The 27297-nt window shown below is 41.3% G+C and overlaps 1 protein-coding gene and 1 long non-coding RNA gene across 10 annotated transcripts in view; one reads left to right on the top strand and one right to left on the bottom strand.

The window, feature by feature from the left end:
- Positions 1-27297, bottom strand: part of LOC138761596 (uncharacterized) — a 756070-nt gene that overhangs the window by 71106 nt on the left and 657667 nt on the right. For all 9 annotated transcript variants that reach the window (XM_069933972.1, XM_069933971.1, XM_069933973.1 and 6 more), the window contains one exon: positions 19832-19919. In XM_069933972.1, coding sequence (XP_069790073.1) covers positions 19832-19919 — 88 coding nt within the window. The remainder of the gene's footprint in view (positions 1-19831; positions 19920-27297) is intronic.
- LOC138761598 (uncharacterized) overlaps positions 1-27297 on the top strand; it is a 37585-nt gene that overhangs the window by 8310 nt on the left and 1978 nt on the right. Inside the window, exons 2-3 of the long non-coding RNA XR_011356384.1 lie at positions 2036-2115; positions 26479-26577. This is a non-coding gene — a long non-coding RNA (uncharacterized lncRNA). The remainder of the gene's footprint in view (positions 1-2035; positions 2116-26478; positions 26578-27297) is intronic.

Genomic DNA, 27297 nt, shown 5'->3' on the forward strand with positions numbered 1-27297 from the left:
TTTATATAATTTCTGTGGTGTGAGGTATAATTGGTGTATGAAATTATATTGTACTACTCTGTATCTTGCATTTATAATTGACATCATGCTGTCCAAACACCAATCAGACCAGCATCTTTCCATTATTGCAACTCCTAAATCCTACTCCCATCTCTCTCTCGATCTCTGAAAACCTGGTTTTGCAATTTCATTTTGGAGGGCAAAGGACATTTTAGATATCAATTTAGGTGTGTTCCCCTGCCAAATCGCTCGTTCCATCTCAGTAAATTCAGGTGGGGCCAAGTTTGGTCCCCATCTTTCTCTTAAGAATTATTTTAACTGGAGAAAGCAAAAGGAAGTCCCATTAGAAACTCCATACTTATTTCTTAAATGTTCAAAAGACATAAGAAACTCATCGATATAACAATCATCAATGTATCTTATTCCTTTGTCGTACCATGAATTCAATATTTTGTTACCCAGATTCATAGGCAGTGGTATACCTGCTTTTATCCCCGATACATACATTTATTTCTTGTCACATTCTAATCATGCGTATTAATATAGGATTATCCTTTTTTTGTTATTGACCTGACATTCTATTTATAAATAAAGTCCTTCATTGTCTCTCTCTTTGATTGAATTCAGTCGCATTCAAATCCACGAAGGGGGACTGTTTTCTTCAAAGAAAGATGATTTAAAAAATCTTGCTTGTGCTGATAGATAATATTTCTCAAAATCTTAGAGTCTATGTCCTCTCAATTTATAATCCCATGTTAACTTTTCAATTCTTTATACTTTGCTATTCCATAGGAATTGACTTGTACATTATGTAATAATTTAAAGAAATTTTTAGTTAGTGCAATAGGATTGAAAAGATACACTGTATTCTTGGCATGATCTCATTTGTATACAATTTACCCTTCTGATTAATGTAATCAGCAGATCTTTCCATTTCTGGAAATTTTTTTCTATTTTTTTCTAATAAAGGGGTATAATTTTAAGTCCACCCTTCTTCCATTTAAATCTACTATCTTTTTGGTATTTTTCATAGCCAAAGTTTTTCAATGGCATTATCTCACTTTTATTCATATTTATTTTATATCCCGATATTCTTCCAAATTTCTCTAATATTGTTTGTAATCTTATCAATGATTCAGGTGGGTCAGAAATATATAATAGCACATCATCAGCAAATAAACTAAATTTATGTTCTTCCTGTCCAACCTTAAAGGCCTTAATATCCGGATCTCTTCTTATAATCTCCACCAGAGGTTCAATAACTCATATAAATAGTACTGGTGTCTACTCGATCTACTCAAGGGAAAAATAAATGACATTTGGTTATTAGCCATAATTTTCGCTTGTGGCTTATGATAAAGAATTTTTAAAACCAATTTATGAATTTTCTACCTATACCAAATGTCTAAGGAAATACTTATGTTTGGATCCAACCTTGATTTTAGCATATGTATTAAATTGAATAATTTACTTAGACCAGTGGTTCCCAACCTTTTCCTTTCCACTCACATCCCACTTTAAGTATTCCCTATGCCATAAGTGTTCTGTGATTAGTGAGGGATTGCTTAAGGTGGTATGTAAGTAGAAAGGGAAGGGTGAGAATCACTGCTCTCGACCCAATTATTACTGAAATATTTTGCTTGAGTAAAATTGTCATTGGCCCATTTCCTTTGGAGTTATGAAACTGTGCGCATAACGAATCCATTTGGAATGATTAAAACAGTGGTTTTCAAATTTTTTCTTTCCACCCACATACCACTTTAAGCAATCCCTTACTTATCACAGAACACTTATGGCATAAGGAATACTTAAAGTGGTATGTGAGTGGAAAGTAAAAGGTTGGGAACCACTGACTTAGACTATTTGAAGACTGTCTTCCTTTAACAAATTCCACCTGATCTGGATGTATTAATTTTGGTAAATACTCACCCAGTCCCTTGGCTCGTGCCTTTGCTAGAATGTTATAGTCTTCATTCAGAAGTAATAGTGGTCTGTAGGATGAGGTTTTTAATGGGTCTCTACCTTTCTTCCGCAGCACTGAAATTATAGCAGTTGAAAAAGATTCTGGGAGGGTCTGGGACTCCACTGCCTGGTCTAACACAACCATCAAAAGAGGTATCAATAAATTTTTTAATTGTCTATAGAAATCAGGGGGGAACCCATCTTCCCCCAGGGACTTATTAGCTTGTAAAGTACCCAGAGCTTTCTCTATTTCTTCCCTTGAAAAAGGTGCATCTAAGTCATCCTTTTCTCTCTCTCTTCTAGTTTAGGAATTTCAATATTTGTTAAAAATTCTTCCATTTTGTTTTCATCTCCTACAAATTCTGATTTATATAGTTTCATATAGTATTGTCTAAAGATACTATTTATTTCTTTTCAATTATATGTTATAGTATCAGCTTCTGTTTCTATGGCATTTATCATTCTGGTGACTTCTCTGTTTTAACCTGCCAAGAGATAACACTTTATGTGCCCATTCTCCTAGTTCATAATATCTTTGTTTAGTTTTTAATATCATTTTTTTCCATTCTATATGTTTGTAGTGTGTTATATTGTAACTTTTTGTTCTCTAATATTCTATATTTTTCTTGTGTTCCTGATATCTGATATTATATTTCCAATGTTGTTATATCCTTCTCTAAACCTCTTACATATTCTCTCTTAAGGTTTTTAGTATAAGAAATAATTTGTCCCTTCAGATAAGCTTTAAGCATATCCCATATTAGAAAACTGTTGCCAGTGGATGGAAGGAAGATTGTTTTCACAAAATATTTCTATCTGTCTTTTAATAAATTCACAAAAATCCTTCCTCTTTAATAATGCAGCATTAAGGTGCCATCTATACATAATTTCTTGTTTTTCCATTATCAAAATAGTTGATGTTAATGGCGAGTGATCTGATGAAAGTCTTGCCAAGTACACCATTTTTAACCACTCTTCTTTGTAGCTGGGCAGACATTAAAAATAGGTCAATCCTTGTATGTGAATCATATACCCTTGAATAGAATGTGTACTTTCTTTCTAAGGGGTTGAGCTGCCTCCATATATCAATTAAATTTAAATCCTTCATAAATGTAATGCCATTTTTACAGCTTTCACTCTTGTTATTGTTGTCCAATATTGGATCTAAACAAAAACTGAAATCTCCACCAATTAATATATTTTGTCTTCCCCTACAGTTTTTAAAAATCTATCCTCCATACAGACTTCATCATCATAATTTGGGATGTAAATATTCCTGAATGTCCATGATTCTGCATAAATTTTTCAGTGTTCTATTACAAATCTTCCAGCTTGATCGGTTAAAGTCTCTTCTACTATTATTGGTAGATTTTTATTAATTAAAATTGATCCAAACAAAGACAATATTACTTGCTCCATCCATCCTCTTTTTAATTTTGCATGTTCCTATTCGGTAAGATGTGTTTCTTCTAAAAAGACTATGTCTGCCTTTAATTTTTTCAGGTATGCCAAAACCTGTTTTCTCTTCACTGTTCCATTAATTCCATTAACATTAAGATGAATAAATTTTAATATTTTATCCATATTCTCTTTAAAACAATTTGTTAAAAGTAAAATCTGACTCTTTAAATAATAAAGTGATCCTTCCCCTTTTAGAAAAACACATAATGTCCCAGTTCCGATGGTGACGTATACATAGAGCCCTGAAAGCCGACGAAAAAAACCCACGGAATTTCTCGAGGAAGAAGAATCTCTCACTTTGCTGTCATTTTTTTTGCTACTCCTTTCCAGATGCTATTCTCACCTTTAGACCGGAGCTTCTACACTGCTCCCACTTTTTCCAGATCTTTGTCCTTTTTATGAGTTCTCCATGAGGATTTTGATACACTTTTACTTTTAAACAATAAATACAAGATGGTTTTGTAAAAATTAAAAAAAAACTTTTACTACTTTTAGTTTGTTCCATTATAAATATTTTCACAACCTTGCCTCAGCAACCTTAATCTTTTTTTCTTTATAAACTTCATAGAAAGTCTTCCACCTTGTTCTTGTTCTTGAAAAATTGTCAGTTCCCTTCTGCTACTTTGACCATCAAAGTCGCGGGATATATCATTGAGTATTTCAAGTTTTGAGCACCTAGTTGTCTTTTCACATCATCAAATTCTTTTCTTTGTTTAATCAAGGTCAGGCTAAAGCCTTGAAAAAATAGAACCTTTTCATGATCAACCTTGGCCGGGTCATTATACTGCTGCTCCCAGAATTATCTCCCATTTTCAGTCATTTGAAAGTTTCACCACATCTGGTCTTGGTCTTTAGTCGTTGGCTTTTCTGGGTCCGGGTGCTCAGTGAGCTCTCTCAAAATGCAGTTTTTCTCCAAATTTCTCTTCTCCCAATACTTGTGGGTTCCATTTTTGAAAATTGTTCACCGGGTCTCTTCCCCCGATTCCTTCCTTTAGACCAATAATTCAGCCATTATTTTGTTGACTAAAGTTCTTCGATTGATCAATTTTATCCAGCAGTTCCTTGTTTATCTGACTCCCATTCTTTGCCTTTTTTTCCAAAGCCTCAAGTTTTTCATGTGTTTTTGTCAATTCAATTTCTGCTCTACCCATTCTCTTCATCAGGTCTTCAACAATCTCTTCTATTTCAGTCATATTTCTCATCACAACTTCAACACTTATGAATTGGTTACTCATATTCTCCACTTTTTCCAAGATTGACTCGACTCCCCAGTTTAACCTGGTTCTGCTGGTCCCATTGCCATTTTTGCACCATTCCCTTTCGGACTTTCACCTGATGTTCCTGGTTGAATTGGAGCTTCTTCAATTTTTGTTCTCAGCTGCCTTGGCTTCTTTGTGCTAGTTTTATCAATTTTTGATGAAGAAAATTTGATTTTCAAGTTTTAACCATCTATTTAGCATTCTTCACATAGAGCTCAACTAAAACACTTCTGTCTAAGTCTTTCACATGGCCATGCCCCCAACTCGCTACGTCATTTACTAAAAGAAAAATGGTGGCGCTGCCGGAGCTGCTGTAACAGCAGTGCTACTACAGTTCTGGACCCAGGGAGACGCGGGTGAGGAGACACAGTGATGCCTCAGAGGGTTCTACCACCCAGTCCAACTACTGACAGCTCTATATAGTCATTAAATGTCAAAGGAGACGATGGTGGTTTATATTAAAATCCTGTGACCTTGGGGGTCTGGGCCCAAGATGGCAGCACCTGTGTTCAGCAGCAGCCTTGAGGGGTTGCAGACTCCAGATAAAGAGAGCAACTCCTGTTTGAGAGGAACCAAGGAGACAGCCCTATAGGACTGTGACCACAGAAGTGGACCAGCGAGGGGCTCTGTGGCTGAAGAACACATAGGCGACGGGCTGTTGGTGACTCAAGGTGAGGAATCCAGGCAGGCATGTGGGCTGCTGATCACTGTGGTCAAAGGACTCACAACAAGCTGCGGACTGTTGGAATCTGGCTCAGGACTGGCTGAAGGGGTACCAAGTATCAGAACCCGGATGCGATAGAGCGTTGAAGGCTTCCTGGTCATGTCAGAGGTTTAGAGCTGGAGCTTGGGTTGCCTGTGGTTTGGACTGAATCTATGGGAGCTCTGGAGGCAAATCCATGGACACTCAGTGTGGTGGGGGGAGAGAACACTATTTTGCTTCTCTTTGTCTGACTGTAAGAGACACCTGGCAATTTCTACTGATGGTAAATCTGTCTGCCTTACGGCAGACTAAAGTTGATTTTATGTACTATTAAACCAGTTTTATTACATGACAATAAAGGAATCTATAGCCTTACAGACTGAGCTAGCAGCTCTTAACTTCTGTTTGACAGCTTCTTTTGAGATAGTAGCAACATATCAGACTTAGCAATTTAGATATTTTGATCCCTATATGCTAATGAACTATGACAAGAGAGCATTATCTTTTTCCTGGATGCAAGCCTCCTCAAGAGACAAAGTATCATGGAGTACATGGACATGGTCAAGTGTATTCCCCATCAAGAGTCAGGGATCTTCAAGATTCAAGGTTGCTTTTACTGTCACGTAAAAATACATGTACCATACATGATATACTTTAACTTTTGTCTGCCATAAGGCAAACAAAGAGTCATCATTAGTGTTGCCTGGTGCCTCTTACAGTACGAGAGAAAGAGAATCAAAAGAGAGTCCCTTCAGAGATACTGAGTGCCCATGGATTCACCTCCAGCGCTCCTGCAGTCTCTGCAACCACAGATTCATTGGCCACCCGAGCTCCAGGTCCAAACCTCCGACACGATCAGGAAGCCTTCAGTGCCCGATTCCCTTCGGGAGTCCTTCTTGCCCTCAGCACCCTCTCCAATCCAGTTCCGGTACCTGGTTTCCACGAGCCAGTCTCCAGCAGCCCACAGCCTGTGTATGTCCCTCAGCTGCTGAGCTGCTTGATGGAGGACCTGACCAAAGCCAAAGCCACACTGCCAAATGAATCCCAAATGAACACAACAAATAAATTGCTCTGCTTCTTGAACATCCTGAGGGAGTTTTGTTGCAAGCCAAATGTCATCACAGGGGCCTTGCATTTACCACAGCAGGAATCACAGCAAGAATTGCCATAACAAGAAGGAGAAAGGTTTAGGGGAAATGAGAAGATGAAAGGACAAGAGAGGTAATACGCATTGTTATCAAAGCTCTCTCAAGAGTAGTCCATTAAGAGGGGGGGGCGTGGCAAGATGGCGTAGAGTCTAGACGTGTAATCTCGACCTCTGGCCAGACTTTTAGAACCCATTTTTAACTCTTTGTTTTCAGGTTTAAATATTTTAAAACTTGGTTTAAAGTATCAAGGAATTGTTATGGCTATTAATGGTAAAAGGATTAAACCTCAAGTACAGAAGAAACTACATTTTTGGAGTGTTGAAGATTTAGAGCCTAAACAGTCTGCTACAAGTTCAGGTTTGCTTTCTTTCAAGCCTAAACCACAGAGATTGCCTGTGGGGGCTGAAAAAATGACTACTACTCACCAGGAGAAGGACATCGCTGGAATTATCCGTTCTCAGGAGGAAGGTGAGTGTGCCCCCGATGTGGATCCTGATCCTGGCAGCCTGCTGACTTTAACGGAGGGGACACACAAGAAGAAAACTCCATTGCTTGAAATACCCCAGGATATACTCCAATCTGAATATTTTGGTCTTTTTTGTGAGTTTTTGAAGCAACAACGGGTTGCGGGGGAGAACAGCGTCAGCCCCCTGAGGAAGTCGGGGTGTCGTTGCTGGGAGTCCAGACCCGCAGTAAAACTGTTAAACTGCCTGTTGTTGAGATGCAGCAGGAGCTGCAGTTACCTGGTTCTGCCACTACGCAAGAGAAAGTAGGGTTGAGCTTTTCTGAATTACAATGTAAACAGCTAAGCCTTATCATTCAGCCTATGCTGAATGAAATGTCTCAGAGGCTCAGTTTGGAACTGGATACAGTTAAAATACGTGTGGAAGCATCTTGTGAGGATTTTAAACAATTTCAGGCTGCTTTTTTGAAATGCCAACAACAAGTGGCTTCTAATACAGAAAAAGTGTTGGAGGTGGAAAAATCCGTTAAAAAGAATTGCGAGAACGTGAGAGGGAGTTAGAGAGGAAAGTAGATTATTTGGAGAATCAAAGTAGAAGGAATAATTGTTGGTTTGCCAGAAGGTATGGAAGAACAAGATCCTCTTTGTTTTTTTACCGAATGGATTCCACAAATACTGGGGCAGGAATTTTTCTCTGGAGGTCTGGTATTGGAAAGAGCTCATAGAGCCTTAAGAAGAAGACCTCTGCCTGGTCAACCACCGAGACCCATAATAATTCGATGTTTGAATTATTTGGACAGAGAAACGATACTTCGTTTAGCAGTGCAAAATGCGAGACAACGACAAGCTCCGTTAATGATTCAGAATAGTAGAGTTTTTTCTATCTTGATTTGAGTCAAGAGGTTATTCAGCATCAGCGTCGATTTAATCCAGTTAAAGAAGTTTTGTGGCGTAAAGGTTATAAGTCTACTTTTCGCTATCCGGCAGTGTTTTGTGGAGACTTTCAATCTCGGTTTTTTGAGAATGAGTGTGAAGCAATGAAGTTTGCTGACTCGTTGTCAGATGTAAGAGGACAAAGACGTAGCCCACCATTGTCTCCTAAAGAAAAATTTGGTTGTTCTGGAAATGGAAGAAACGGCAGAAATGGGAATGGAAAGAGTCCGTTTCCTTGAAATGGGGTCGCCAAGTCTGGAATTTCTTGGATGAATAGAAGAACTTTTTCATTTTTATTTTCTTTTTATGTCATTATGATATCTTGTTGTTATTCTTTGTTTGGCTGGGGAGGGAGAAATTTGCTCTATGTTCTACTAGTCATCAGACACTGGTGGGTGATCCACACCCAACTTTTGTTTAGGGATTACTACCTTTTGGTAGTTTTTTGGGGTTTCTTTTTTCTTTTTATCTTTTTTTTATTTTCATTTTATTTAGACTTTAATTTATGGTTTCTTTTTCTCCTATTGGAGGGCCTATTTACATTGATCTGAGTCTTTATATATTGATATTATTCATTTTTAGTAATATTAGTGGATATATCAAAGTTGAAGTTTGCTACTTTTAATGTTCGGGGTTTAAACAGTCCGATTAAGTGTATTTTTATCAAGTTCAATCTTTGGTAAAACATGTGTTCGGTAGAGATATAATTTTACCTTAAATTATTAAATGTGAGACTTTTGGCATAATGAGATGAAATATTGTTTAATAATGGAAAAAATTACATATGTTTTGCGGATAACTATAGTTTTCTTTATTAATAGGTGGTTGTTATATTCAGAATATTTACATTTTGATTTATATTGACTAGATTTTAATATGTATGCTTTACTTTTCTTTATTTTTTTCTTTTTTCTTTATGGCTCTCCTTAGGAGAGTTGGCTGAAAGGGGGGGGGGGGGGGGGTTTCTTTCCTTTTTTTATTTTTTTTAATATATATAAAATATAACGTTCATGCTTTGTTTATTGTTATATATGTTACTTATTATCTGTATTTTGAATGAATAAATAAAGTTTAAAAAAAAGAGTAGTCCATTAAGAAACCTGGGTGGTACGGTTGGTGTAGTGGTTAGTGCAAGACATTTAGAGCACCAGCAGTCAGAAATGGGTTTGAATCTTACTCTATCTCTAAGGAGTTTGTATGTTCTCCCCATGCCTGTGTGGGTTTCTTTGGGGTCTCCATTTCAAACGTACTGGGGGTATATCGGGTGTAAATTGGGGAGCATGGTCTTGTGGGACGAAATGGCCTGTTACTGTGCTGTATGTCTAAATTAAAAATTAAATTAAATTAGATTAACACTTCACCGAAACCATGTTCACTCTCAATAACCCAATGATTACACAATTCCTAATCCATTGCCTTTCTTCAATCCTGTTTTCTGGGATGTGCCAGCACCATTACAAAAATAATTACCGTATGGAGAATAAAAACTGATTAATCACATACTTTTTCCTACATACAGGGTAAAAATAAACTAGAGTTTAAGAAAAGGCTGCTGAGTTTCCATCAAAGGAATGTCATTGTTCTTAGTGAATTATACTAACCTGCCTTGGCCTTAAGCGCTTTCCACCTACAGAAACCCAGCCTGGTAGAGCATTCTAGCTGGTCACATCACTGCCTGGTATGGAGGCACCATCTCTCAGGACAAGAAAAAACTCCAGAGGGTTGTTATCCCGGCCTGCGACATCACAGGGGACTTCACTCTATCGAGGACATCTACATGAGGCGGAGTCTTAATAAAGCAGCCTTTATCTTTAAAGATCCCCCACCACCCAAGCCATACCCTCTACACTCTGCTACCATTGGGGAAAAGGTATAGGAGCCAAAAGATGAACACTCAGTGGCACAAAGACAGCTCCCTTCCTGCTGCCATCAGATTCCTGAATTACCAATGAAGCAAAGACATGGTCTGATTTTTCATGCACTATTTTGTTTTTTTAATTTATCATTGTAAAAGAAGTTTATATAAATGTTTGCGCTATGATGCTGTCTCAAAACACTGAATTTCATGACTTGTTCATGGCAATAAATTCTGATTTTGATTCTGGTCATCTGTCTCCATGGCACAATCTGGGATCCCGGTGATGAGTCAAAGAGGGAGCAAGTATTCTCCAATCCTGAGACTGAGAACCACATATCCCCGCTCCTGGGGCTGCTCCACAGCGAAGTGACTCCTCTCAAATGTGAGAGGTTTGAAGCTCCTTCGACAACAATTCATGCTGTGGACAGCATTGTTGTTGGACAGACTTCTGACATTCATGGCAGCATGAGAGATTTCAGTGTACTGTGATGGTCAGTGTTACTGAAAGGTTGATAGAGCTGCTAGATCACTGGCTGATCACTGGTAAAAACCTCCACCCTGCTCAGAGGTTTGATATGTACTGTGGCTTTGAGATTTTACAGATGTGAGCAATCTCAGGACTGTAGAATAAAACAGACGTATTCATACATAGTGCATGATCTTTTACCAGTACTACAACGCTCTCCATGGAGCTAAACTCTGACTATCCACTTCCTATTGGCAATTTTTTGCTGTTGTCTGCCCCTTGGGATCTCCATCTTCCCATGTACTGCCCCCAGTCTGAACTGGAAAACATTGGGCCGAATCCGGAGGAGCAGCAGCCATTCTATCTCCTTAACTATGTCTCTGGTTTCATAATAACATCATTCAATTTATTCAAACGTTATGTAAAAACTACACTTCTGTAGGTTATCACATTCTGTTCCATTTGAGATGGCATTTTTATTTAGTTCACTCATCCTCTCAAAGGTATTGTTAACAATACGATCAGAGCACATGGTTTCTCTTCAATTGACCTTAAAGTGGCATCAGCACCTATGATATATTTAGAAGATGCAGTTCAAAGTGCTTCAGGGCCTTTCAAAGCTGTGAACTGGCTCTACCTGCTGGCACAGTATCTGAGCTCTCAGGCTGAGTGAGCCAGCAACTAATGGCACTCCTGCCGTAATGGCAAGGACAGTTCACAAGTACTTCTATGCTGTCTGAGCCAACTGAGCATGGGCCATAAAGCATACTAACCCAACATCCCCATTTCCTAGCATGCCTATATTTCTAATCTACAGCTTAGATCATTACTTCTTGCATTTAAATGGCCTCCAATAGTATAAAATAATTGAAATTGCACTGGAGCTGATTTATAATATAAGAATACTGAAGAATGCAACAGTAAAAAATTAAACAGCCTATCTTTCTTCAATATAATTACTGATATCTTATGGTTAAAAGTTTGTTTTATGTGCATGAATAATTCTCCAATCGAGGTCTGCTCTGTGCAGGGAATGTTTTGCATGCATCCCAGTTACATTACTGGTTTCAAATGTAATTTCAATGACTGATGGTGTATGACAGCTTTTAACTAGTCACTTTGATTGTTAATATGAGAGTGTTAATTTCTGTTAAATGTAGTCATTAGGATTAGCCTCAGCATGGAACAGCTGAGGTGCTTGCTTGAGGTTCACACTGGTAGAAGTAAAATGTTGAAGTCTACAGAAGAATGACAGCTTGATACCTTCAGTGCCACAAATGATGATGACCCTTTATCAGTTCCTTATGGAGTCTGTTTCCTTCCAAAGCCTCACTGCATAGCCCACTCCCCCATTTCAGTCAGATTCTGATAATTATTCTTCAGGCAGGCTGGGAAAGATGGTTACCTGTTGCATTGGGATATTTAACATTCCCTGTTTTGAATGCCTTTGGTCATTTGGGGTAGTGATTAAGATGGTGTATATTAGTGGTGGGAAGAGTACAAACACTTAACCACTATATCTGAAATCTTATTTTGATAGAAACATAAATCATGGTGAACAAAATAGTGCAGAGTGGAGTTACTTCAAATGGTTGGTGATTTCATTTCAACCTCTGTTGCTCTCTGACATCTCCGTACTATCCACTAAAAACTTCTCTCCACATAAGTTTCCCACTCACATCATTTGGTATTTTTTCATCTCATTAGTGTTCTGCCCATTCTATTCATCATGTGTATCTTCCTTTTCACTTCACATCCCACATATTTGACTCAAATAATCCAAATATCTCATCGCTTACAAGAACCCTATCAATTACTTAAATTATGTTTCAGAATAATCTACTTCAAGGGATGATCTGCTCAATTATATCACTTAATAGAGCTGCAATCGGTTCTCTTAATTGTGTACCTAGATGATACGAGGGCTCTTGGAATGTTAGAGAAGTAAATTATAAAGAAAGGTTTTGGAAACATAATTTCATTGTGGAGGATTGAGTAACAATATAATTGACCTGTTTTAGACTTTACTGAGAATGATTATGAATGGTAAATGTTCCTTTCAGTTCCTTCTCTGAACGACAAATCATTTTCTTAATCTCTCTGCCATGTAACATCTACGTTTATCTCTAATTGTGCAAAGTGCTGATAGATTCCTTTGTCACCAATACAGATGCTATCCCTTTAGCCACAAACCATTCAATGCATTCTGTTCCTTCACCATTACTTGAACCATCTTCTCCTTTTCCCTGCTTCAAGCAGAATTGTGTTGTTTTTAACCCCCAGCCATCTAATCAGCCTGGGAATCATTTCGATCTAGGAATTGGAGTAAATCCAGATTAGAGCATTTTCCCACACAATGGGAAATGTCTGTCCAAATATCCAGCAAGTCACATTGTCTGTATTTTCTGGGAAAAGCTCTTGTTTCCCCTCTCTTTTTTACTCATATCCTTCTATCTACTTTTTGTATAAACTCAAAAATATGCCCATTAGCCAGATTTTGCTTGAAACGTGAAAACACATGAATACTGTGTGTACCTTGAAGAAGGACTCAGGCCAAAAACATCGGTCACATATCTTTACTGCATATGGATGCTGCAAGACCTGCTGAGTTCCTCTAGCATTTCTGCGTTTCCACTGCTTCTATTTAGTGCACAGGTCACTCAGAAACATTTTTAAAAAACAGAAGGTGGCTCTAGTTTGCAAATGGCTAGGTGAGTTGCTTAAAAAAACAGACTCTCCTTCATTTCCTTAAAGTTGGATGAATTCACCACAGAATTTGGGTTCATTCGTTAATTTGGCACACCTTTGATAATGTGATCATAGTAGATTTCAGATTCAGATTTATTGACAGAGTACATACATGACACTACAAAACCCTAAGATTCTTTTTCTGCGAGTGAGGCAGAATTACCGCTTATAGGTAGTGCAAAATGTAGTACACAATGAACGCATGTAAATAAATAAAGAACTGTAAATTGACTGTGCAATACAGAGAGGAAAATAATACGTTCCTGATTGAGTTTATTGTCGAGGAATCAGGAACAGCGAAACCTGGTGGGGCGAGTCTTGCGGCACCCAAGGCAGCAGTGAGAACAGAGCGTGTGCTGGCTGGGGTGGATCCTTGATGATGCTGCTGCTCTCCAACAGCAGCGTTCCCTGTCGATGTTCTCGATGATGGGGAGAGCTATGCCTGTGATGTTGTGGGCCGTGTCCACTACATTTTTTAGGGATTTACACTCAGGGATATTGGTGTCCTCCTAACAGCCTGTGATGCAGCCAGTCAGCGCACTTTCCACTACATATTTGTAGAGATTTGCCAGGGTTTCTGGGTCATACCACACATCTGCAAGCTCCTGAGGAAGTAGAAGCACTGATGTGCTTTCTTCATGAAGCCATTTGTGTGTTAGGACCAGGAAAGATCCTCTGAGATAGTGAATCCCAAGAACTTAAATTTGCTCCCCCTTTCCTCCTCTGACCCCCCAATGATCACTGGATCGGACACCTCTAGTTTTTCCTTCCTGAAGTCAACAATCAGCTCCTTACTTTTGTAGACATTGAGTGCAGGGTTGTTGTTGGTGCACTATTCAGCCAACTTTTCAATCTCCCTCCTATATGCTGACTCATCACCTCTTTTTATACAACCCACTACCATGGTATTGTCAACAAATGTGTAGGTGGCATTGTTGTCGTACTGAGCCACAAGGTCGTAGGTGTAAAGTGAGTAGAGTGGGGGCTAATAACCCAGCCCTGCGGTGCTCTAGTACTGATGGAGATTGTAGAGGAGATGTACTTATCAATCATCACTGATGTGAGGTAATCCAGGAATCAATTACATTGTTGTTGTTGTTGTTCATCCTTCATAGTCAAAGATGACCATGACTTCAAAATCAAATGGGGGATTGGTGGCGGTGGGTCCAGAAGTGACTGGTGAGGCCAATCCGGCCCTGAAGGCTCACCCACATGTGGGACACAAGTGGGTGGATGCTGTCGTGGCAGTGGATGCTGCTCGGGCCTTGTGCACAGCACACTTTCATTGTGTCTCAATGATGCGCCTGACTTCAGCTGCATGGGCTCCTGTGATAATATTGCTGCCCCAAGCTGGACGGTCGAGAGCAAGTGTTTCCCACATGTTGATGTCGACACTCAGACCTTTGAGGGATGCTTTGAGGCAGTCTTTGTTACATTTCTTCTGCCCCCCCCCCCCCCAACTGAGCACTTGCCCTGACACAGTTCTCCATAAAGCAGCTGGTTAGGCAATCGGCTGTCTGGCATTCTGACCACATGTCCGGCCCACCTGGCTTGGGCTTTCAGCAGGAGGATATAAATGCTGCAGAGCCCAGCTCGTTCCAGGATTTCCGTGTTGGGGATTTTGTCCTGCCACCTGATGTGGAGGAGTCTGTGGAGACAGCTCAGGTGAAAGTGGTTAAGCTGTTTGGCGTGTCTGCTGTAGACAGTCCAGACCTCGCTGGTGTAAAGGAGGGTGGTGAGGACCACTACACAGTAGACCTTCAGCTTGGTGGTAAAGCTGAGTCCACTCTGCTCCCGGACATTCCCATGGAGTCTCCCAAAGGGGGTGCTGGCTTTGGCAATCCTGTTGTTGACCTCAGCGTCTAAGTTCACTATGCGAGAGACTATGCTGCCCAGACAGGTGGAGTTGTCAACTGCCTGGAGGTTCTGGCCCTTCACTGTGATGCGTGGCTCCTGGTATGGTTTTCCTGGGGCAGGCTGGTCTTTTTGGTGCTGGTATTGAGACTGAAGTTGTCGCAGGCTTGTGAGAAACTGTCCATTTCACGCTGCATCTTCTGCTCTGTGCTGGTGTTGAGTGCACAGTCATCAGCAAACAAGAAGCCTCTGATGACAGACTCTTGCACCTTTGTAACTGCCTGCAGGCGCTTGAGGTTGAACAACCTGCCGTCTGCCCTGTACCTGACGGGGATTCTTTCTTCGTAGTTACGGAAGGCATCTGTCAGCAGTGCAGAGAATACCATACTGAACAGAGTCGGGGTGAGAACGCAGCCTTGATTGATGCCATTTTTCACTGGCAAGGCCTCCAACTCATTGCCGTCATCCAGAACTTTCACCATCATACCGTCATGGAACTGTTGGATGATTGTGATGAACTTGCTGGGGCAGCTAAACTTCTCCATGATTTTCCACAAGCCTTCTCTGCTGACTGTATCAAAAGCCTTGCTTGGTTAGATCGACAAAGGTCATGAAGAGGTCACTGTGTTGCTCCTGGCACTTTTCCTGGAGTTGGCATGCAGCAAAAATCATGTCCACGGTCCCATGTTCAGCATGGAAGCCGCACTGGCTTTCTGGGAGCAGACCTTGCTCAAGATGTTGGAGAAGACAGTTGAGCAGGACATAGTCCAGATTCTTCCCCGCAATGGACAAGAGGATGATGCCTCGGTGGTTGTCGCGAGACTGGCGGTTGCCTTTCCTCCTGTATATGTGGTCTATGCTGGCATCATTCATCTGTTGCGGGACCTGTCCCTTTCTCCACATGGACTAAAAATGTACAGTCAGCTTTTGCCTCATGACAGGGCCTCCTGCTTTGTATACCTCAGCAGGGATTGCCACAGGAGAGTTGCTTCACTGCCTTCCTGATTTCATCTACTGTGGGGAGGGTGTCGATGTTCTTGTTGATCTTTACCTGGGGCAGGTGGGCAATGGCCTCATCGTTGATGTCAGCAGAGCGGTTAAGGACGTTGTTAAAGTCCTCAGCCCACTGCTCCAGAATCTGCTTTTTCTCTGTCAGCAGCTGCGTCTCATCTGCATTGAGGAGGGGTGAGGAGCCGGAGAACTGGGGTCTATATACAGCCTTAAGCACATTATAGAAGCGCTTTATGTTGTGGCTGTCTGCAGAGCTCTGGATTTCATCGGCCTTCTTGCTGAACCAGCTGTCCTGCATCTCGTGAAGTTTTTTCTGCACCTTTCTTCTTGCATTGGCAAAGGCATCTTTCTTAGCTAGCGACATAGGGTCATTCTGATGCGCTCTTTACTGTTGATGTTTCTCCATTAGTAATGCCTGAATTTCTTCATCATTCTCATCAAACCAGTCTTGGTAGCTGGTCTGAGTGTAGACAGCATCTCTGAAGGCCGTCCACTATTCCTCAATGCTGGTCTTGCCTTCCTGTGGTATGTCTGATAGTCTGCCTTCAAGGTCATCGGCGAATTCTTCTGCAACCCTGCTGTTTTTCAGCTTAGAGACATTCAGCCTCTTTGCAGTCTTCTGCCCTTGGGGTCTTCTCTTGTGCAGAATGCGAGGCCTGAACGGGCACAATGAGATGGTGATCGGTCCAGCCGTTGGCATCACACATGGCTCTCGTCACTCTGATGTCCATCCTGTCCCTCTTCTTAGTGAAGATGCAGTCAATTAGATGCCAGTGCCTTGAGCGTGGGTGCATCCATGACGTCTTCTTATGGGTGGGTAGGCGGAACAGGGTGTTGGTGACATTAGTAGGGTTGGCTGTGTTGAGGACGCCTAGGAGGGTGCAGAGTGATTTGGACAAGTTAGGCGAGTGGGCCAAGATGTGGCAGATGCAATATAATGTGGATAAATATGAGGTTATCCACTTTGGAAGTAAGAACAGGATAGAGGACTGTTATATAAATGGTATCTGTTTAGGAAAAGGGGAGATGCAGAGAGACTTGGGTGTTGCCATGCATCAGTCATTGAAAGTGGGTGTGCGTGCAGGTGCAGCAGGTGGTGAGGAGGGCAAATGCTATGTTGGCATTCATAGTGAGAGGATTTGAGTACAGGAGTAGGGAGATCCTGCTACAGCTGTACAGGGCCTTGGTGAGACCACACCTGGAGTACTGCGTGCAGTTTTGGTCTCCATATCTGAGGAAGGACATCCTCGCCATGGAGGGGGTCCAGAGAAGATTCATTAGACTGATACCAGGAATGGAAGGACTTGGATATGAAGAAAAGTTGGATAGACTAGGCTTGTATCCTCTGGAATTTAGAAGATTGAGGAGGGATCTTATAAAAACATATAAAATTCTTAAAGGATTAGACAGACTAGATGCAGGAAGGTTGTTTCCAATGCTGGGAAAAACCAGAACCAGGGGTCACAGTTTAAGGATAAGGGGAAAGTTTTTTAGGACTGAGATGAGGAAAAATTTCTTCTCTCTGAGGGTGGTGGATCTGTGGAATTCTTTGCCACAGGAAGTAGTTGAGGTCGGTTCCTTGTCAATATTTAAGAGTAGGTTAGATTTGGCTCTTGTGGCTAAGGGGATCAAGGGGTATGGGGAGAAGGAAGGAACCGGGTACTGATCAGCCATGATCATATTGAATGGTGGTGTAGACGTGAAGGGCCAAATGGCCTACTCCTGCATCTATTTTTCTATGTTTCTGTGTTTCTACAAGGTCATGTGTGGCACATGTCTTGAGGAGCAGAAGGCCATTGCTGTTACACTTGCCAGTGCCGTGTCATTCAATGATCCCTTCCCAGGTTTGATAGTCTGTCTCTACTCTAGCATTGAAGTCCCGGAGAATAATGAGCTTCTCTGACTGTGGGATTGCTGAAATGAGGGTGTCGAGTTCTTCATAGAACTTGTCTTTAATGTCATCTGGGTTGGTCATGGTGGGGGCCTAGGCACTAATCAGTGTAGCACCCTTCTTGTTTGCAAGGGGGACCTGGAGTGTCATCAGGTGGTCGTTGATGCCCTCTGGATGCTTGGTGAGTTTACGGGCAAGGTTAGAATTGATGGCAAATCCCACGCCTACATCTTGTCGTTCAGTGCTGCTGCGACCGCTCCAGAGGAATGTGTATCCACCACTACATTCTGTCAGCTGGCCCTTGTCTGCTAGGCGTATTTTGCTGAGAGCTGCTCTGTCCACGTTGTAATGAGCTCGCTCTTTTGCAACCAGTGCAGTTCTTCTCTCTGGTCTGCCTGCCTTGATGTTATCTCGTAGTGTTCTCACATTCCATGTCCCAAGGTTGAGCACCACCACTTTCTTCTCCACTGTTTTTGGTCAACCGCTATGAGGGATCCCCACCAGCTACAGTAAGCTGGCCAGGGTGAAGTGAAGCACACTATGTTTGAGGCACCTTTTTCAGCCCCTTCCTCCATGGAGGTGAGCAGAGCGATCCTAAAGAGGGCTGCTCAGAACTCAACTGCTGCTTCGATCTAGTAGCGAGTGACCCTATGCCCTGGGCCGTCTGTGTGTAGATTTGTGACTACAGCTTCCAGTATATCCGTACCTGCTGCTTCACCACTCCCCCATCGCCACAGGACTTTAAGCGTTGCACCTTGGGTTTAAGTCATGACTTGCGCTTAACTTAGTGGAGTTTTGAGTCTCAGGCCATGGAGTTTGCTGATCAGTTTTGAGGAAGTGATGGTGTTAAATACCAAATAAGTTGATAAAGAGCAACCTGATGAATGCATCTTTGCTGTCCAGGTGTTCCAGGGCTTTGTGTAGTAATGGACACCAATAAAGTTCTTGTGCTCAGAAAGCGAGCATGTATTTAGCAACGAACTCTAAAAATATCAAATGTAAATGTATTTTTTCATTTCCTTTTACAGTAATATTTATTTATCTTTCACATGATACTGAATTCAATTAGAGTACTTGCTGTTTATTCCTCATTCCATTAATCCCTTTGGCAGTGAACTAGATTGCTGCCCATATTAATCACCAAGGTCCCAGATGCCCTGCTGTTTTCATTGTACGAACACCTTCCTGTGCATAAACACAAACGTGCACCAACGGGAACACCACTAGATGTTCTGGCTGCTCAGCCAACTCCAGGTCATTGTCTTGTACAATTTTCAACCCCTTGGGGAATTCTCTGAATTGGCCAATACAATTTTAGAGACACCTCCAGATATTTTATAAACTGAGATTCTGCTAATCTTCCAATGGCTGAGTGCAACTGAGTTCCACCCCCAGATCCATGGAGGAAATTCCCAGTGGCTATATTTAAAAGCGGGTTTTCTCACTACTCTATGCTGGAAAATCTCATAAAATGCAGAAATATAGCACTGACACATTTTCCCACACAGGAGAACTTTGTAGTAAGTGGTTCTCCTGTGGGAAATGAAGACAAAACTGCAATAAAAGTGCAGTGTAAAATGTAGAAGAGAAATGTCGAAGGATTTAGACGTGATTTGCAACTTCAATTCTTCCAGAGAATAAACATTAAACAAAGGAAGGAATGAAACTTAAATAACTCAGAAATTGAAATACTTGGTAATGGAATGTAGAAATAATTCTGCATAACAAACAATTATTTTTTTGCTGGTAAAATGCTTCTTGTATCCAAATCAGACAACAATTATTCCTTTATGTAAAATTTTCCAGAACGAGAACGCTAACACAATTGGATGTTAAGCTTCTTTTGTCTAATTACCCTTGAGCTTCTTTGCAAATGAATAATTACGCTGTTCTGTGCACTAATAGATCCAACAGAAAGGGTAATAAATTATTTTGAAATAAGATAAAACCAAGCATGACATTGTCTAATTAATTTTGGGAAATTTTCCGAGAGAAGAATACAGCCTTCCTCAGAGAGATTGGCTATTCATTGAGCAACTGGCACCATGTGATAGGTCGGAAGTGAAAGACCCACCTGTATCTTGTCTGGAGTATGATAATTCCCTATAAACAGGTCGGTGAAAATCCATCTTCCTGTTTAATTCCAATTTTGCACGCTCCTTCTGTAAAAATCAATCATATGCAATAATTCTTATTTTAAAATAAGGCCAAAGGGTACAAATATAAATATTTGAATATTTCATTATGTCATCGAAGGAGGCCATTTCATCTTATCAAGATTACGACGACTCACCAGATAATCTCATTCTCCCTTTCTCATTGACTCTTCTCAATAACACCATATTAGGGGCATTATACAATGGTCTCTTAACCTACCAACCCAGATAGAACCAGGATAGTCCAGGCCCTTCAGCCTACTATGTTGTGCAAGCCTATGTAAACCTATACCACACCAATCTAACTCTTTCCCTACCAAACACCCATAACCCTCTAGTTTCCTTACATCCATGAGCCCATCTAAATCTTTTAAATGTTTCTATTGTACCGACCTTCACCAGCAGCCCTGGCACTGCATTCCAGGTACCCACTACTCTCTGTGTAAAAAATATACATCTGGCATCTCCCCTAAATTTTCCTTCCCTCACCTTAAACAGATGTCCTCTTGTATTTATTACTGTCACCCCAGGAAAAAAGTGCTGGCTGTCCACCCTAGCTCGGCTTATAATGATTTATATACCGCTATTAAGTCACCTCTCATCCTTTGTCGCCTGGAAATTTGTGTCCGGGAAAACAGGGAACCTGGGGCACAATCTCCTGCAGTCACGGGGAGAAAGTAGAAAAGCTGCACAGACAGCACAAGAGGTCTGAATTAAACCAAGGTGCATTAAGCTGTGAGTCATCAGTTCTGCTGAATGTGCCATCCTGCCAAAAAGAGCCAGAAAGATTGGGAGTTTTTTTAATGCAGTGACTGGATTACAGAGGGAATGAACTTCCTTCAAAGATTAGTTTGGGTCCTTCAGGCATGGTTTAATGTGTCATCCAAACAACACTGTCTTCAACAATGCAGAACTTCCCTCAGAACTGAATTGGAGAGGGTCTATGTTTTATCCCATGTTCCGTAGAATAAGGACATTGAACATGCTACCTACTCAGCTAATGGCAAGTGTGCAAAGAGATAAGCCACAACAGGCAACACCAAGGAAAATTTTCCTGAAAGGTTTTCTGTTCCCAAGGGAAAGTGTTGACAATTACAAATTGATACAAACAAGCCATGTGTAATGATGTTTGATGCACACCTATTGTCACTGAACACTAGGTGACTCACCTAAATGGGAGCAGTCCCAGAACCTCCCAACATCCCTAACTTTTTGCCCATCCCTCCCAGGCCACAGCATCGATTAGTGGAAGGCCAAGAGAAGCAACTTCTCCTTCATTTCAAACCTTATCTTCTGCATGGAGTCTGAAATAATCCCATCATGTGAAACAGCAAATTAAAGTAGCTTTCTCAGTTAGTAAGCTTTATTTACTGTCTCTTCCAGAGTGTGGAGCAAGCTGAGGTTAAACACTCCTTTGTAAAGGATATCCATTCAGATTTTGTCACTGATAGTTTCGATAGAACTCGGCCACTAATTTCATTGCCATGTAAATTGACTAAGAAAATCTCATGAAATGCATCGTGTATTTCCACTCGAAAGCTTGTGAACAACACCCTTCAAGCTCCCTGCTAGGCTGTTAGCGAAGTGCAGTGGAGTAGTCTTCTAAAATCTCTGTTCTTTAAAATTGGGTCCATCGTCGGATCACAAGATTATCCCAATTAAATTGGCTCTGGTCAATGGTAGATCCTTATCAAACGAGACTTTTCATCCTTAATGACTTCCTACTATTGGCAGAAATTTGGTTAAACATTGGCAAGATTGCTCCATTGCATGAATCTTGCCCGTAAAACTGTAATTTTCTCAGACCCTCTGAATGGGGTGGGGGTTTAGCCATTGTGTTCAAAAAGCAATGCAAATGCTGTTTATTGAATTCTGGTTATTTCTCCTCCTTCGAAGTCCAACTAATTCAAGTGGGTACAGTTAACCCTTTCAATCGTTCTGATATATTGCCCACCAAAAATACATAAGGATGTTATCACTCAGTTTGTAGACTACCTTTCAAGCACCATGCCCAACTTTGATCGAGTTCTGATTCTCAGTGATTTCAATATCCATGTGTGTTGTCCAACCAAGCCTCTTGAAAGCAAATTCATGCACCTAGTTGCATCTTTTAACTCAGAACTGCTTCCAACAGGACCCACTCATAAGGTAGGATATACTCTCGACCTGTCCTGTCCGTCTGATTTATCAATTAACAGCCCGGTATCAATTGATGCCTGTGTGTCAGACCATACAGCAGTTACTTTTGACCTAGCACTGCCTCGCTTCCCAAACAAATCAAATCTTCCTATATGCTACTCCCGCTACATTAACTCGCAGACCGCAAATAAGTTCTCAGAGGGCCTCATTGTAGCCCCAGTACTACCACCATGGAGGCACCTCCTCCCTATCTCAACACTTTTGTCCCTATTTAATACCCCTGTCCTTCTATCCTGAATGCTGTAGCCCTACTCAAGGAGAAAAAAACCTAAACTCAAGACTGCTCCTTGGCTCAATAATACCACCAGAGCCCTGAGGAGGGAGTGCAGGATAGCTGAGAGTAAGTGAAATGAGACAAACTGCAAATTTCCCTCGAAATTCTGAAAAACAACCTGCACATATACCAAGAAACAGTAAAGGCCGAAAGAACAAAATATCTTGTCAACCTAATTTCCAATAACTCCCAAAATCCCAAGATCTTGACAATACCATCAACTCAATCATTAGTCCCTCACCTAATTCCTACTCTGATGCATCCCTTACCAAATGCGAAGAACTTCATAAACAAGGTCTAGAATATCAGGATCAACATGCCCCCCTCCACCGTTCTGTTCATCCAACCTGGACTGTTTTAGCCCAATCACACCACCCACCCTTAGAAAGATTGTGTTTGCCATGAAGCCAACACCTGCCCCCTCAACATTATCTTTACTCCCCTCCTGTGGGATGTTTTTGATTCAGCCAATCCTAGCATCGTCTCTATTATAAACAGTCCCTTGGCCACCGGGACCGTTCCAATTTGTTTCAAGCATGCTGTGGTCCAGCTCCTCCTGAAAAAACCCAACCTAGACCCCACCACACCCAAAAATTACAGACCAATTTCTAAACTTCCTCGAAAGATCCTCAAAAAAGTTGTTATTAGCCAATTGTTGCCCTACATCAAAACAACATATCCTAAAGATTCCAGTCAGGTCATAAGGCCCAATATAGCATAGAGTATACCTGTGCTCCTCACCACTGACTCAGGGAGCTCTGCTATACTAATTCTGCTGGATCTTAGCACAGCATTCAATACTGTAGATCACATTATTTTAATAGATTACCTCCGGCAGAGGGTCGGTGTTGATGGCACAGCCATCTTAGTGATAGGACTTTCTCAGTCAACATGGACAAATTTTCATCCTTCTCTGCTACCCTTTCCTGCTGTCCAACAAGAGTCTATTCTGGGCCCCATTCTCTTCTCTTTATACATGCTTCCCCTTGGCCATATCATCCAAAATCATGGCATCATGAAGAAATCATGGCAGCTTCTTCACTCAGAGTGGTGGCTGAGTGGAATGACCTTCCAGAAGAGGTGATTGCACCAAGGACAAGTTTGTCATTTAAGAAAAAGTTGGATAGGTGCATGGATGTGAGGGAATTGGAGAGTTAAGGGCAGGGTGCAGGTAAGTGAGACTAGAGGAGGTCACTTAAATCGGTACGGACTGGAGGGTCCGAGATGGCCTGTTTCCGTACTGTCATTGTTATATGGTTATATGGTTATTTGGTTATATGGTAACAGGCCATTTTGGCCCACAAGTCTGTGCTTTCCCAATTTACACCCAAGTAACCTACACTCTGGTATGTTTGAAATGGTTGGAGGAAACCGGAACCCCCGGGGAGAACCCACTCAGACACAGGGAGAACGTACAAACTCCTTACAGACAGCGTGGGATTCAAACCCTGATCCTGATTGCTAGGGCTGTAAAGTGTTGCGCTAACCGCTACACCAACCTTGGTCTCCTTAGAAAGGTCTACAAAATTATGAGAGGCATAAATAGCCAGCACCTTGTTCCTGGGGTGAGAGTGCAAACACCAGATTTGAGGTGAATTTAGGAGCCATGTCAGGGGTAAGTTTTTTACTCAGAGTTGTGGGTGTCTGTAATGCATTGCCAGGGGTGATAGTGAATGCTGGAACAATTAGGAATATTTAAGAGAGTCTTAGGCAGGCACATGGATGAAAGTAAAACAGAGGGTTATGAGGAAAGGAGGGTTTCGGGGTTTTTTGGTAGATATATATGGGTTTGCAAAATGGTGGGCCCAAGGGCCTGTACTGTGGTGTCATGTTCTATGTTCTGAGATTCCCCCCTCATTCTCTTAAATTCCAAGAGTATAGGCCAAGAATCCCTGATCACTACAACTCATCTCTTCTCCTCCCATTCTTACTTAACTACAGGGCCAGACTCTGTGCCAGAGACCTGACCGCAACAGCTTGCCCCTGGTAGGTTTCCCCTTCAAAAGTTTATAAAATGGTATAGGTATTATTGAAAAGAATGGCCACAGGGTGCCCTGAAATGACTACCTGCTTCCTTTCCCTCTCCTGACCTAGGAGAACAGTAAGAGGTTCTTTATCCTCAAAGGTGTTCTGAGAGCAAGACAGAGGCAAAGGGAACTGAGGCAACTCCACTCAGATCTTCAGTGATCCTTCCTTCTGCAGTCGAGAGAGGTGGATGTGAGAGAGCAACTCCAAGAGGTGAAGATCTGACAAGCTGTGCTATTCACCTCAGAGTCCTCAGAGTACATACATGGCACCACATACAACCCTGAGTTTCTTTTTCCTGCAGGCCAGGCAGATTTCTACTCATTAGTAATGCAATAAAAAATGTATTCAAGAAAAGATAGGTAGACAAAAGACAGAAATGTAAACAAAGGAAGAAGTGCAAACAAACTTACTGTGCAACAGAGAAAATAAACATAATGTGAAAAGTAAGAGGCCTTAACTGAGTCTGATTGAGGCTGTTGTTTAGGAGTCTTATGATAATACTTCTAAACCTGGTGGTACAAGTTTTGTGGCACCTATTGTGACAGAGTATATAGAGGTATATATGATGGACTGTTGTTTGCAGAAGGTAACAAATGTAACAACAGGCTGTAGCAGCTCTGTCTGGAAAACAACTTACTGTCTGGAAGGTCATGTGATCTTTGCAGGCAGAGAGGAGAAAAAAAACCAGAATTTGCTCTCAGAGAGGAGGGAGTGAGAGAGAGAGAGAAGAGACACAGGCATCCAGAGGGACAAGCTGACAAGCTTTGGATGACGGCCTGGTCAAAGGAGAGGACTGGCTGTCTGGTGTTTCCCTTGGAATAGGAGAAACAGAAAGGAACTCTGTGGTGACCTGAAAGAAGAAAAACTCTTTCTCTGAAAACCAATAAGAACCCTTCTGAGTGGTAATCATTGACCTGTTAAGCACCAAAGCCCAGTGAACTTTATTAATGTTAACTTCTGTGCACAGAACAAGCATTGCCTGCAACTAGTGAGATTGGGCTGTGATCCAAAGAACTTTGCTGAACTTACACACAAATTACACACACGTACGCTTAGAATTAGAAGGGGGTTAAGTGAATCAATAGAAATAAGTTAAAGTTTGATTAATTAAAAGCAACTTTTGTTTAAGTTGCCCTTTGTCGTGGTGCATATCTATTGCTGCTGGGTTTTGGGGTCCTCTGGATTCGTAACACTATACATCTTTCCAGGTGCCAGCAACGAGAACAGAACATGTCCTGGGTGATGTGGATCCTTGATGACTGCTGCTGCTTCCCAACAGCAGTATTCCATGTAGATTTTCTCGAAAGTGAGTGGGAGGGGGGAGTTTTGCCTGTAATGCACTGGCTACGTCCATTATCTTTTTCAGGGCTTTCTGCTCAGGTGTATTGGTGCCCCATATCAGGCTTAACATTATACATATGTAGAAGTCTGCCAAGGTTTTCAATGTCACACCAAACCTCTGCAAACTCCTGAGAAAGTAGAGGTACTGTCATGCTCCACGATCATCTTCCAATTCAGAGTCCACACAGTGGAGCAGGATGAAACGTGCTTGCACTTCTTCTTCCAAAAGGTTCATGTAAGAACTCTGTGATCCATACCCTTAAGGAAGAGGATACCTCAATTATGCCTAACTATACAACACTAAAGCGCAAGACAGAATGACCTCCCAAACTTCCTCTCTTATCACAGAGATGACAAGAAGTGGAAGAGTGCACCAGCCAATTCCCCTGTGAGACCTGACAGACTCCAACTGTTCTTTTGGGTCGAGTAAAATTCCTGGTAGTTTATTGAGTAGGGTTTCTATCAGTCGGCACAACATCGTGGTCAAAGGGCCTGTACCATGCTGTTATGTTCTATGTTCTTAACTGTTACGTAGGATGGACAACTGCTGCCTGTGTTACAGATAGAACAGGATAGCACTGTTTGAATGGAAAATCATGAACATAATTATCAAAATGAAAATAAAGGTTGATTACAACAGTAAACTCTTCGCATTGCTTCACAGTAAGTACCTTCTTCCGAAGGGCAAGATCTAATGAGAATGTTCAATCTTTTAAATTTTAGCTTGTTCATAATGAAGGAAATCTCACTTGTTCTAACCATGGGAATTAATTGCCAGAGGACTACTTGTGACCCATATACAGAGCCATTGCTTGTGAAAAGGTAACCTTCCATTAATTATTAGATACACATTTAACCCCAGCTGTGAGGAGACAAGCTCATTACTTTTAATAGCTCCACAAGCATAAAATTATTGACATATCGAAGGCATTAAACAGAGATTATTTAACAATTGTGGCTCATCTTATTTGAATAAAAATCATTACTTTTTCATATTTCTTCCAGGCCTTTGATGTGCCAATGTGGAATTCTAAGCTTGTTTAGAGATGAATATTGTTTTGGAAACTTGTATGCATATTGGTTGTGCTTGAAGGATGAGACCAAAGATGCCTCTTCATTTGGGTCAGACCCTTTACACTGGAAGAACCTACTATCTCACCAAGGTGAGGAGCTATGGTGAACAACAAGCACTTCTCTGCTGAGGTCTACTGGGACAGGAGTTGCTTTTAGCATTAGTAGCCTATATTAAACAAATGAGGATAAGGGAAATAAGTAGTGTCTTGCAGTAGCCCATATTCCTGAATTTGGAGAACCTTCTCTTTACAGTTGTTGCATTCCAGTTCAAAATATATACATTGATGCTTGAAATCCAACACTCACTTAATGGATAATTTGTTAGGTGGCATGGGCTCCAATATTTCGACAATAATCCCAGGCCTCCTGGAGCACAGTTAGACCAGCATGACTGTCCCTTCACTATGTGCCTCAGCTTACAGTTTTCAAAAATGACCGATGATTGCATCTTTAGGGCAGTTTTCGATT

The sequence above is a fragment of the Narcine bancroftii genome, chromosome 4 (assembly GCF_036971445.1).
Source record: "Narcine bancroftii isolate sNarBan1 chromosome 4, sNarBan1.hap1, whole genome shotgun sequence".
Lineage (NCBI taxonomy): Eukaryota > Metazoa > Chordata > Chondrichthyes > Torpediniformes > Narcinidae > Narcine > Narcine bancroftii.